Source organism: Jaculus jaculus, chromosome 10 (genome assembly GCF_020740685.1).
Source record: "Jaculus jaculus isolate mJacJac1 chromosome 10, mJacJac1.mat.Y.cur, whole genome shotgun sequence".
NCBI lineage: Eukaryota > Metazoa > Chordata > Mammalia > Rodentia > Dipodidae > Jaculus > Jaculus jaculus.
In genome coordinates this window covers 107,194,365-107,208,888 of record NC_059111.1, presented here as the reverse complement: position 1 = coordinate 107,208,888, position 14,524 = coordinate 107,194,365, and the positions used below count along the sequence as shown (strand labels likewise).

General features: G+C 39.7%; 1 protein-coding gene across 1 annotated transcript in view; it reads right to left on the bottom strand.

Moving 5' to 3' along the window:
- Window positions 1-14,524, bottom strand: part of Cntnap2 (contactin associated protein 2) — a 1,990,154-nt gene that overhangs the window by 751,719 nt on the left and 1,223,911 nt on the right. The window contains exon 12 of the mRNA XM_004661135.3: window positions 14,031-14,150. Within this exon, the coding sequence (XP_004661192.1) occupies window positions 14,031-14,150 (120 nt within the window). The remainder of the gene's footprint in view (window positions 1-14,030; window positions 14,151-14,524) is intronic.

Sequence of the window (14,524 nt, the reverse complement as noted above, 5' to 3'; positions counted from 1 at the left end):
TAGGGAAGGCTAGAGAATCAATGTCCAGTCACTTATGATCTATGGAAATTAGTGGGAAGTTCAAGAGGTGACTTTACAATTATGTTTAAAGATATTGATTTGTGGCCAGGTGTGGTAGTGCATACCTTTATTCCTAGCACTAAGGAGGCAGAGTTAGGATGGTCTCTGTGAGTTTGAAGCCATCCTGAGAGCACATAGTGAATTCCAGGTCAGCGTGGGCTACAGTGAGACCATAACTCAAAAAAAAAAATTGTTTTGCAATAATTTTGAACTGCTTTTCCCTGTACATTTCTTAAAAATATTAAGTATTTCATGAAGTATAATTGGTTTTGGTTCAAAGTTGATGTTTCTTTCAAAGCACAGCTAATGTTTCTTCTGAAAACAATTATTTTGTGATATAGCTTTAAAGTATTTAAATGAGTGGTTTTATGGCAGGCTTATATAATTTCTATAATTTTTGTTTCAGGAGTAATTTCTACACTAAATTTTTGCCATTCTGAGACAGTAAAATATTTCTTTTAACACAAAAAATATTATAAGTAGAAACTTCTGTAGCAGACCATCAATTTATTAAAAATATCTTTATATAAGGATACTGCAAGCAAGCCTTGGTGTGCTGACCTGGTTTTGAACGTTATTTTCTTCCTTACTTTATTTACAACAACATTAAAGGGTGAACAATCAATTATGAATAAGACCTTGCTGGAGAGCTGAAGTGCAAATTAAGCAGAACCACCACAAATCCCTTTTAATGTCATCATGATAGTGAGATAGATGCTGGATGGGGCCATGGTGATGCCTCCAAACATATCACAGGGTTTCTGCCTAGGACTTGGGAAAGGAGAATGTGAATATCAGTGCTTATAATAACAAATCTGCAAATCTTACTTATCAAATCTCCTCTTTAAAGTAGCTCTTGCCTTTACTATTCAGTAATAACAAAAAATAAGTAAACTAGTTTGTAACCACTACCAACAATAAAATATTTATAAGGCACACCAGCAAATTACAGTATCCATGGAGACCTCTGACCAAGTTTGGTACTTGCCCACCCTTAATTATAGACAGGTCGACTCTAATATTGCCACAAAGGAGGAAATGCACAATATTAGAAATGAATGCTATATGTGGCAATACTAAATATTTTCACAAGCAGAGTGTGGAACTTTCAAAGGGAAGATAGAACGTGAGGTTAATAGACACTAGGAGGCAATTCTCCTTCCAGATGTGGAAACTTCTTTTCAGAGCTGTTCCTTTACTTTGTCCCCATCACCTATTTAAGTCAAGTTTGTTCTCTGATCTCATTTCCTGTATAGAATCATTAAGAAGGAAAAAGAATTCATAACATGCCAGAAAGCAGATAAAAAGTAAAACAGTTTAGTCAACAGAAATAATGGCGTGCCAGCTTACAAATGGAAAAATACAACCTTCCCATGTAAAGGCCTCTCCAAGTCACATGGACTGCTGTTTTATGTAGATGTGGAAATGGACCTCTGAAGGGAGAGATGGGGCAATTGTAGGCTGTGCTGTCTGAAGGTAAGGTGTTACCTCTGTTTTCATTCTTCTCTGCTACTGTTTCTTGACATGGAGATACCACCAGGAGGAGTGACAAACGCATATGCTGCACTCATATCAGATCTCTCTTCCATCTAATGGAAAACGCTGGAAGAAGACTGTGTGTATGGTTTCAGTTTGAAATGTTCCTCACAGGCTTGTGTTTGACCACAGCCTGGCTCCCAGCACTGTTTGGAAGCTTGGGGTATCTTTGAAGTTATGTGCTATGGCTAAAGGACTTGGGTTCTTGGGAATAGGCTTTTGAGGATAGTAGCATAAGCTCACCTCTGGCCAGAGTTCTTGCTTCCTGATCTAGTAAGCCACAGTCCAGACTTCTACCACCCATGACCAAACATCCAGCCACCATGCCTTCCTTGTAGGGATGGACTGCATCCTCTGAAAATGCATGTTTCCTTAAGTTGTTTCAGTCAGCTATTCTTTCTCAGCAACTAGAAAACTAACTGATATAGCGTGGAACTAGGAATATGCAAAAGAAGAAAGAAGCAAAGGAAAATGTATGAGACACTAGCCCAACTTGGCCTGGAATTGCAATTAATAGCCAGCAGCAGTGATTCTTTGTTAGCAGAGTGACTAATAAGGCTCACAACACCACTGGTGATGAATATTGCTAGGACAGAAGTCTGTTGTGCCGTAACAGGATTAAACAGAATTTAACAGTAGGTGGGTGAAAGAAACCATCGTTTGCATATGACTTCTGAACTCATTATTTTATGTTGACATAGTTCCTTTTGTAGATAGCAAAGCAACCAACTCTTACAGCAGGTGATTAGTTCGTTACTTAAAAAAATCTCCATAGGTCACGGATGAGCCTAATAATGGTACCAAACTGCCTGTGCTTGCAGAATAGAAAACTAACAAAAAAAAAAAAAAAGAAAAGAAAAAGAAAAAGAAAAAAAAAATCTCCACAAGAACGCTGTCTTCCAGACATGACAAGCCATTGTATTCATGACCTTACAGTGACTACCGTAACCAGCAATTGTTCCACACAACATGTAGATGGGCCATGAACATTCTGACATGGACGATGGAGAAGGGCATGAGGCTCCTATTCCTGCCTAGAACTTACAGACAGCTAATGATACCTGAGGGAGTGGGAAACAGTTTCTGCAGTGGTACAGCAACTGGTAGGATCCATGTGCTCTGGTAAGTAATACCCCATTGATGACTATGTAGGTAACCCTAATTAAACTCAGTGGGTCTTACCCATGCATAAGAAATAAGATACATCAAGGTAGAGGAGGAACTGGTTGGGAAAAAGGGGTTCATAACAAGGAGGATTTGAGGATGGTTAAGAGAGCGCAATGTGAGGAGCTTGGTCAAAATACATTATAAACATGTATAAAATTGTCAATGAAAATAAAATACCTATAAGGACAATTTGGCATAATTGAACTTGTAGTATGTTTATGATTGGTCTACACACAAGGGTTGGCAAAGGTTGGTTAATTACTCTAACCAAGAACACACACTTCATGGGAAGATGGTTAGCTCTCCCTCACAGTACCAGATTTCATAGCGGATACAATCAATTATGAATAAGACCTTGCTGGCGAGCTGAAATGCAAATTAAGCAGAACCACCACAAATCCCTTTTAATGTCATCATGATAGTGAGATGGATGCTGGATGGGGCCAGGTTTACAAGCATGTAAGTTCTACTCATCTCTGCAAAAAACCTGGTGTGTTAGCACAAATAAAATGTAAGTGTTAGTCATATTATGGAAATTGTGTTTTTACTAATGAAAGAAATTATTAATGTTCATATAAAATGACTGGCTGTGCACTAAAACGATAAAATACTCCTGTGCACCTTTAGTTTCTTTTTTTTTTTTGCATTTCATAATGGTTTCTACAATGTTTTACTTTTTGCAGTAAGCAAAGAAACAAACAAACAAACAAAAAAAAAAACAATTAAAACACCAAAAGATGGAGAACTTGTAATTTAGCAAATCTATGGAGTAAATTGTATAGAACATTTTTGAACCTATGGCTTAAATACTTTATTTGAATAGAGTTATTATATTACCTCCTATAGAGAGCCCATAATAAATACCTTAAGAAATATGACTTTTGTTAACAAAATGTAAATGTTATTTATTGACAGTAAAAATGTAGAGATTATAATAACTTTAAAATGCATGGTTTGAAACACTGTTTTTCTGTATATTACAAATTAAAAATGAGTCTGGGTATGGCAGCTCACACATATAATGCCAGCACTCAGGATGCTTTGGCAGGAGGATTATTATCACTTAACATCATGTGTCTGGGCTACAGAGTCTTCAAACCAAGGGGTATAAAAGATATAAGGATTCTGGGTGGGATACACTGAGTATTGAGGGAAAACTGGCATATAGTACTTTACAAAAAATATTTCACGAAAGCTCAAATGTGTAGGGCTGACATACACACATATACTATATATTCAAGTATACACCTACATATGGTGATATGTGAATGTATATGTGTGTGTGTATGTTTGCACATGTTTCTATCATCTCACACCATCCCACACACACCAAAAAAATTAAGACAATGGAATATTAGTGACAATAACTTTGAAGGAAGGACAGAACATGGGTATATGGTAACATTAGTGTATGTAAGGATATCACTCATTATCTCATAACTGACTAATCACAGGTTTGGGAATGATTGAAATGAAGAAAATTGGTCTAAGGCTGCTTGGTAGATTGTAGATTAATAGATCTTTTCCCTAGACCTTTGGGTTGATCGTGTCTGACTTACTCTGGAGGTTTATTTGCCAAGAGTTTCTGCAGTGAGAATCAGAAGGCACAGCCAAGCACATGGAAACCATGCATAAATGGAGACTATCCCTGTTTATGTACACTGTGATGATTATGCTCTTAGACAATTTTGCTCCTTGTAAATGGTTCCAAAGTCACTGGCAACTTCACCAAAGCCTCCAGGAAAGGGATGTCTGGGACTAGATTACCAGTTAAAATGACCAGTATTAAAGAAAGAGTTCACAAATACTGACTACACGTGAGCAAGTCTTAAAGTGAGTTCTCCCTTCAGGGAGGTGAGTAAGTAATATGTCCTCCAAACAAAGACACGGTGATAGTAAAGTGGAAAGCTGCTATCAACCACATCTGGACAGGTGGAGAAGCGTGAGTATGCTGGGCACAGCCTGGTGGAGGTCACATGAGCCTAAGTGAAGTGCACACTCAACAAGTCTCACTCCCTATTAGCATTAAACACATAGCTGAGGTGGTCCAGAACCTGATGGAAGCTCTGAAAATTGAAAGAGAGCAAGAGAGGGAGAAGGAAGGAGAAAGATAGACAGGGAAAAAAAATGGAGAAGGAGAACATGGAGGAAGAAAGGGGAGAAAAGGAAGATGGAGAAAGATTGAGGGAGAGATGAAGAGAGTATGGAAAGAGAGAGAAAGGGGAAGATAGGAGAGAGAGAGAAAGAGAGAGAGAAAGAGTAAGGCAGGAGAGGAAGAGGTGAGGAAGGACAAAAACATGAGTGGAATAAAATAACAAAGAAAACTATAGGAGAAGAAAAAAAGGATTCTTAGGATCTCTGGGACAGAAGAAAAAAATCCATTTCTAAACCAATGAGAGAAAAAAATGCTATTGACAGGGAAATTTAAGAATTATATAATTATGACACAAAATCAAGAATGAGGGCTGGAGAGAGGGCTTAGCAGCTAAGCGCTTGCCTGTGAAGCCTAAGGACCCCGGTTTGAGGCTTGATTCCCCAGGACCCACGTTAGCCAGATACACAAGGGGGCGCATGCGTCTGGAGTTCATTTGCAGTGGCTGGAGGCCCTGGACCCATTCTCTCTCTCTCTTTCTCTCTCTGTCCCTCTTTCTCTCTCTATCTGTCGCTCTCAAATACATAAATAAAAATAAACAAAAAAAATTAAAAAAAAAACAAGAAGGAATGAGTGAATGACAGGAGAGTAAAGGGCATGGGCTGCCCGTGTGCGCAGAAACACCCAGCAAATGGAGGAGATAGCCATGTGATGTGATGACAAATAGATGCTTCTCACTTTTAGAGAGTATGAGATCAAGAAGTCATTATTCATGTGTTTATCCAAATGAGGAGGAAGATAAAATGAGGAAGACTTGGGAAGCAGAAAGCAGGAATCCCAATGTGGGCAGATGAGGAAACATCTTGGCTGAATAAACACATGGGTGGTGGGAAGGAATTCTGGATGGTGCTCGGTAGAATGTAGAAAGCAAGCAGGGAAGATGTCAGGTTCTATTCTGTATGTGGCTCACCTTGGCAAAATACTAATCAACTTTCTATAGCAGCCATCTCAACGTCCATATTAATGATGTCTTGTCTGAGCCCCGTGGCTAGGAACGATAAAACTAGCCATGAAGTAGAAAGCACAAACATGGGTCCATGGAAGATGGAGTAGGAAAGAGGCATGTGAAGGAAAAAGTGAATTATGTCAGTGAGCTGAAAGGTCATGCAGTGAATTTTTACTTATTCTCACATTTCAATGCTGATTTTGATCAAAAATGTGTATAAAATAACATATGAGCTGAATAATCCCATGAAGAGAAGCTAGCTCTAATGAACTTGTATGTACACAAATGCAACAAACAGGATTTTGGACCACTTCATTTATTGGGACGTTCTTCTGCAGTTATCATTTCTCTCCTCAGTGTGGAGACTGCTCTTATGCAATGATTGCTTAGGTCCCGAGCTCTAGGGCTTCTTGCTCATAAGAAGCAGTTTTAGAGTATGTGACTAGAAATCCTTGCCTGCCCATGCTGGCCTACCACAGGGGAAATTTATGATTGTTCTTATTTGGATGCAGTGATTAAATATAAGAGAAGAGTGATTGCTTGCTATATTTAGGATTGTCTCCACAAAATCTCCAGGTACATCTGTTATGGAAATTGATTAATTCAGAACAAATTAAAGGCGACCCACAAAACTGAAAAACCTAGGATTTCATGAAACAGAAACATGCTTGTTGTGTGCTTTTAAGTTTAGCCTGAAGAGACAAATTTCTAGCTCAAAGGTGTGAGCTTATTTCTGAAGATTTTGGGTTTTGTTTACAAAGCATGGTGCTGGCCTTAATAGCATATCCCAAGCTGCTTTCTTCCCATCTTAATTCGTTCGTGTGAACAGTTGATTATTGTGGACCTGATGCTCACATTTTGAATGGAGAAATGCATAAAAGAAGCATATTTCAAATATCATTTTGACATGTTGTCTAAAAATATTGTAACATGGTTTAATTTTCTCCTGGGTACCATTTTGGAGATGACTGTGGGGGCTCTGAGTGACCACCTGTCTTGATGTTACGTGGAGTCTTTTGCCTTCTTCCCAGGTCTGGCTTCTGGCACAGGTCTATGAGGCATCTTACAGCTTTCCTTTCCCTAGCTTGATCTCAAGTTTGAAAACCATTTGGGAACTTTTGTAGTACTAACCTATCACTGTGACTGACACAGTGAAGAAGCAATTTCAAAGAAAGCCTGGCAGGTGGAAGCCATCTATAGAGCAAGTGTGAATCTGAAAGGGAAAGAAAGTCTTCTATGAGTGGGTAATCAGTCACCAAGAAGGGTCTTTCTGGGCTGTGTTTGATCAGCGAGTTGGTTCCTAGATTTTCAATTGAAGCTGTATGAACGGAATTGAATTCAAAGATTTATACTGATTGTGAGGAGCTGAAATAGCTGAACGCGTGAGGCAGGAGTTGCTGAATGATTACAAAGGTTTATAACAAAGGCAGCCTGTAAGAGGTCGACAAAGATGAGATGTGGCCGAGGGAAGACAGGACAGAGCAGTTCTATGTGTAAGTTAACTACAGAGGAGTAAACTGGGTTAGGAGAAAGAAGAGAAGAAAATGCCTTTGATGAGAAAAATACAAAAAAGCTGAGGGAATAAAAGGGAAGAAGCTTACACTTCAAGCCACACACACATCAGAGAAAAGAGCTCAAGACTCAGGTCCATGAAGGGGTTAGACTGCCAGGAGTAACCCACTTGTGAACATTATAAGCCCAGATAACAAAGAACAGAAGGGTTCTGCTCGCTCGATCCTTGCTGGTTTCTTTCCAATAAGGGCAGGATAAGGCACTATCATCATATTAAATGTTACAGATGATAGCAATGCAGCTTCATTTCATCCTGGTGTCAGGATGAAAATAACCAGATGTCAGGGGTAGAGTTTAAATTATCCTAAAAGTTAGGCTAAAATTCCAAGCTACAATTAACTTAGAAAACTCTTACATGAATGAACACAGCAGAAGAAGGAAATTCCAGGTGGTGACCTTTCCCAAGTATATACAGCAAACAGTTCAGGCATGGAGTAAAACAAAACAAACATGAATTATCCTTCCAGATCCTTAGAAATCTATGTCAGATAATATGCTTTTTCTTGAATCATGAACAAAAACTGGTAACATTTATCTAATGGGTTATATGCTGACTTTGTTTTTTTTTTTTTTTTTAAATTCTGTTCTTTGATTAAAAACCCCAAGGCATTATTAGTAGGACAATTAAGAAGTAAATAGTTTATAGGCAAAGTTCTGTCCAAAGCATAGATAATGAGTTAGCGCCACATAAGGGAGTTCTGATGATAACGAAGAGATGCTAATAACAAATGATCATCTAAGAAAAGCATCACAAACCGAGCTGAGGAATCCCAAATGAGGAATGCCGTTTTTCATGCACACCCAAGTTTGCACACATGTGTGTGCGCACACAGCTAAAGGCTGAAGCACAGAAACTTAGATAAAATATCAGGCTGCATGTCTTGTGACATATGTGACTCTTGGCTTAACTTCGCTAAGCCTTAATCATATAAACAATGGGAATAGTTATAATCTCTACCTTATTATATGCAACTGTGAATTACTGGGTGGCCCCATGTGTGATATTCTTAGAATATGCCTGATACATTTAGTCATATGTATGTATGTATATGTAAGTGGAAAATGTAAAATATTCATCATATATTTCCTACCTTGTCAGAAATTGTCCTTTTTAGTTGGCAAACATTTTTTCTTTATTTATATCATCAAAACCTCTTTTACTGGACAACATGTCAAAGCTAAAAGCCATTAAATTTAACAATTTACAAATAAATCGTTGTGTAGTACTCCACAGGCAAAAATGCCTACTTGGTAATTTTCATAATATATGGAGGAACCAGGGTCGGTGCAATGAGCAAAGTTCAAAGGAGGCCTGGGAGAGAGCTGACACCTCGTGGGAATGACCCACAGGTTCCCTCTTCTCAAATATGGATGGCAGCTACAAATATGTTGGCCCATGTAAAGAGCTTGTAGACATAATCAAGTCTCTTATGAGTTAAGAAATTAACCAGGTGAACAATTATTCTAGCTTGGTATGATCCAATCAGGTGAGCTCTGGAGGAAGGTCTGAAGGACAGACTGCTGACAATGCATGCATTCCTATGGCTGAGCCCACGAGCTGGGTCTAAGAGCTAAGAGCAATCTATGACCAACAGCCAGCAGGAAAACAAGGTGCCAGGCTTAAAACCACAAGGATGTGGGCCTTCATAAGAGCTTTCAAGAAAATTCCATGTCTCAGAGGAGAACAGAGCCCAAACAGACCACGTTCAGGTGGCCCAGCTCACCTGCGCCAGGCTTCTGATCTCAAGAACTGTGTGAAAATGAGTTTATGCCACTGTAATTTGATAAGAAGGTGAATACCGCAGGGAAGAAGAAATCGCTTGGCTTTCCTGGGCTGGAGCTGATGTGGGCATGCATAGGTGGATGACACTCTTCATTAAAGCTCACTTTTGTTACCCCAGTGAATAATGCCCCCACCTGCCCACATGACATCACTGAAATGTGTGAGAAGTGCTAGAATAAAGATGGTAATACTCTCCAGTGCAAGTGCTTAGGAACATCAGTAACGAGCTCTCTATAAATATTAGATTAAAAAGACATGAGCAGCTTTTACCATTATAGAGGATAATAGAATTTGATCAGCTAAATCCTCGGGCTTTATAAAGCACAAATTATGTAAACAAGCTTAATAGCTTTTTGATATAACTACAAAACGAGTAGTAGGATGGATGCAAGAGGAGTGTGGACTTTAAAACTCATGCACTTGAACACAAATATTTACTTTAATTTTTAAAATTTTAACTAATTAATTAATTAATTTACTTATTTATTCAACAGAGAGAGAGAGAGAGAGAATATGGGTGCACAAGGTCCTCTGGCTGCTGGAAATAAACTCCAGACACATGTGCCACAGTGTGCATCTGGCTTACATGGGTCATGGGGAATTGAACCTGGGTCCTTTGGCTTTACAGGCAAGTGCCTCATCTGCTAAGCCATTTCTCCAGCCCTGATTTAATTTTTTCTTAACAACAATAACAACAAAAAAACATTCCATATGACTACAAGTAGAATTATAGAAGTCATGAGTCCGAGAATAGCATACTAAGGAAAATATTGTTTTGAGGTTAGGGACAGGCAGTAAGGGCCCATAGATAATGTTGGATCTAACTTTATTTATTATTATTCTTAATTGTTTAATAGGAGGAAGTACAGGAAGCTTTGAATATAAAAATTTAACAATTCCAGAGAGAATTTATTGGTAAATGAATGAATAAAATAGAAGTATGAAGCTAAAATGTTGCGGAGCAATGTGCAATCAGAAGTGGAATTGAGGCAGGGGATAGTGAGCTTATGAGTGGAAACCCATGGGAATATGATCAAGCTTAAATATACTCACATATTACAAACCTTAAAAAAATATGAAAAGGAGGTAAATACTGCAAATTCAAGATGGAACACCTTCCTAAAAATTGTAGCACCACATTTTCAAAGAGAGGATATGAATGGAGAGGGAAGACAAGGTTAATAGTGACCAAAGTTTGCCAGGCGGCTTAGCACCTGAAATAGGAAACAAGACTTTTGGCTTTCACAGAGTGAAGAGTTCTTTTAGAAGAGGTTCACTGAAAACGTTCTTTCCCTTATGTCACTCTTGCAGCAGGTGAAGTGCTCTGTCATTCAGGGTACTTCCTAACTTCCAAGACCTGTAGCTCAGGTGTTCCTGTCATGTACAGAGTCCTGAGGTAGCCCGTCCTTCTGGCCATGCCACAGTTGCAACATCCCAGCAGCTGCTATTGGCCATGCTTCTATTACAGCACCACAGCCATGACAGTCTTCCCAACGATCCAAAATCACTCTGTATTCTCCGAGAATTTCAGATCCTTACTAACCACTTCGGTAGTCATTTCAGTACCCATGCAGATGATTCGTTTCTTCTCCAGATGCCCTCAGATACCTTTGTTACTCCCTCATTCATGTTAACCTGGCATGGCTGACCTGAAAGGACCCTGCATATCTCCCCACTTTACCCTGCCCCTTCTCTCAGGCTTACTATGCTCCAGCCATTGGGATTTCACTTTGAAAGGAACCTCTTTTATGTTTAAGGTTTTAGATTTGTAGTTTTTTTTATTTCTTCATTTTTAATATTTTAGAGAGAGAGAGAGAGAGAGAGAGAGAGAGAGAGAGAGAGAGAGAGAGAGAGGGGATTGGCACCCCAGGGACTAAGCCACTGCAATCAAACTCTAGATGCTTGTACCACCTATGCAATCAAACTCTAGATGCTTGTACCACCTAGTGGGCATGTGGAACCTTGTGCTTACCTCACCTTGATGCATCTGGCCTACTTGGGATCTGGAGAGTCAAATATGGGTCCTTAGACTTTGCAGGCAAGTGTCTTAACCACTAAACAATCTCTCCAGCCCTAGTTTTTTTTTTTTTTAAGAAAACATTTAAAAAAATATTTATTAGCTTGTACTGTGTGAGAGTGTCACCAAGCACTTGCAACAATATTTTGTGTTTGACTTAAATGGACAGCTAAGAAATTGCACCTAGGCCAGCAGTCATTGCAAGAAAGCACACTTAAGTACTGAACCATCTTCATAGCCAATGTAGGGTTCTTTTCTTTCCTCATCTTTTTGAGTACATTGTCTCCTTTAATCCTTTTTCCCCCCTTTTCATCCTTTAGAAATGTCTCATAGATGCAGTGCCTCATGGCATGGTATGTCTAGACTACTGGACACTTTAGCCTACCAGCCCTCTTTGTTACCATGTATCTTGGAAATAGAAGAGCCCAAGCAAAGCTTAATGGTTTCATGCTGTCATGTATATGATCAGCCCATGAACTTTCTAGAAGGTGGGAAGGCTCATACATGGCAAAGGGCTAAGTAGCACCTACTTTTAGCCAGATTCTTCAAGGGTCCTTGGGCATACCCTATTCGTGGTTAACTTGAGTGTGCAAGAGAAAGGTTGCCCAAGTGCATAAAGTCCTGTTATAGCTCTCACTGCTCAGACGACCTCCGAAGCACCAGTCTGGACATTTTGTCATCATGCTCTGTAGGAACATGAAAACAATGGGATCTAGGATTCCGAGTGAAAGCTTCACTTCATACCAAGGAAAGCTTTTCCCAACATGAGCCAGGCTCTTACTTTGTGTGAATCTTTGAGATGATTATTGCAATGATTATGGCTTTGTTTTCCTCTTTCTTTTCTGAAATGCTATTAGCAAAACAAATAAAGGGGATTCTTAATTGTCTAATAGCAGTCAGTATGCCTTGACTTCTCTCAATAAAGTTCAGTACATTTTAAATTTGTATATATTAGGAGAAGCCAAAATCATGATTACATCCAGTTTCTAACAAACGGTGCTTGGGTTCTGGTAAGATTTCACTGCAGGTGAAAAAAGGAAAGGGCCTGAGTACACTGACAAGACCACCACCTAGGCTCGAGTTCTCTGTAAACGAGCTCCTTCTGCCACACACATCTAGAGTTCTTGGCATGGGAGAGAACTGAAGCAATGTTAGGTGCCATTTGGTTATCACCTCTACACATCTCCCACACTGTACTCACTTCCTTCCCAGTCTTCCTTCCCTTGTGTGCCATGTCTAGTTCCCTGGTACTGCTGAAAGTTCCCCCACTGGCGTCTGAATGCTCACAGTACTGTTCAGAGTTCTGTTATACATCCAATTTCAACTTGAGACCTAACAAAGTCGTTTGGGGTGGAGCCAAGAAGGTTGTTTGGAAAGAACAGGAAAACAGGATTCCATACATGATGCAGAAGCACAGCAATATTTCCAAATCACTGGCCCCATACAGACTTCAGTTTGAATCTTGTCAGGATGATAGGGTCAAGATACTTAATTCTCAGTGACTTTCACATCAACACTTCTCTCCTGCGAAACTTTCCTGAGCATATTATTTTAATGGTATAATAATTCTATAAGGTTGACGTTGTAGTCACCTTCCTGTTTCTGGGACAAAATGCTTGACCAAAAGCAAGTACAAAGGAAGAAAGGGTTTTAGCTCACAGTCTGATAGGAAAGCTGGGCAATATATCTTGCCACAGCAGGTGAAAAATAGCAGCAAGAGTGAGCTGAGCTTTGTCAGTGGGGAACTGGCTGTGACACCCCAAAATCTGCTCACGGGGACACACTTCCTTCACTAGGGTTCCACCTCCCAAGTTGTCATCAGCTGGGAACCAAGCATTCAAGACACGTAAGTCCATGGGGGACAAGGCTTTCAAGCCACCACATTTGGTATGACTACTCAACTTTGCTGACAAGTGAATTACTGAAATTAGCAAAGTTACAACTAATACAGCTGAGGACTGACGGGACCATGCCCATGTCTTGGCACAAAATACAGTGATGTTATCTGACACATGGCACTCAGCAGTCATATGTAGGAGTCATCATATTGCTACCTGTGCCAACACCATACCATCATCCTCAGCACTGTATACCTTTAAGAGACCACAGTGAACTGTGGCTAACTCCTAGAGCCCTAGAGTGACGCATGCCTGGCAGTCTTTTCTGGATTTCCGGAGGTAGGATGCTGCCGATGTCTGACAGAATATTTGATGCCCTCTTGAGAACCTGGGCACTATGTCCACTGCTATGGGACCTTGTAGAACCCACAGTCTCATTTCTCTGCACAGAAATTTAATACAAAAATGAAGAAAATCCAGCCTCTCTTCCCAAAATAAATTTCACAAAAGCTTCAAGTAATCTCAGCCCACAGAGGGACTCCCTCTACAGAGAACAGAGAAAGGTCTGCCATGGTCAATATACTTCCCCTAACATGGGCAGGGAGGGCACTTAACAGTCATACTAAATGCCTCTAGTTTACGTCACTGACACCACTTCACATGCTCCTTCTCTCTGTGGACTTGAATTTTGTAATTTTGCTCTTTCCTTCCATGTGCTATTTTTTCTTATGAGGTTAACTATTAGTAGTTCCAATTAAAGGTTGCCTTTTAAAAAAATTACAGTATCAGGTTTCATTACTTTAGCATTATGTCTTCACATCTTACCAAACAAGTGCAATAAGATTTATCTTCTTCGATGGTGTGATGGAATACCTCTCTGAAGGAGTGCACCATCATGGAACATTCATTCTCAACACACAGAGAGCCATCTTCATAAAACATGACTATGACATAGTTACCTGTCATGTTGCAGTAAACCTTCAGAGGCCCCAGAGGTCCACTACCATCGGGATCTATCCAGTAGTAGTTGGATGTCTGGCCGAGATGTTTGTATGCTTCGCAGGAGGGTTCATAGATGGCTGGAACAGAAGAATCTACATAAGAACAGTGTGAGACAGGTGGCTCCCCAGGCTGATGTTGTGCGCCCAGCGTTGGCAGGCTGCCCTGGAGGAGAACTTCATCCCTTGTGCAAGAATGAGCATTCTTCTCTCAATTTACAAGCATGATTTTTTCCCCCTATTGCTGACAACAAAGCAAGTAAATTGCCAATATGGCTTTATAGTTGTGGAATGGACTGAACTAATTAGTACATTCCAGAACATATGTGATGCTGGTTTCATTGGGGCTCATGAACCTTAAGAATGTCGAATTAATACTTAGTTGTAGCTATTATCTCCTTATGATAAGGCACTTTATTTTGAAAACTTGTAAATAATTGACTGGTTAGTGGAGT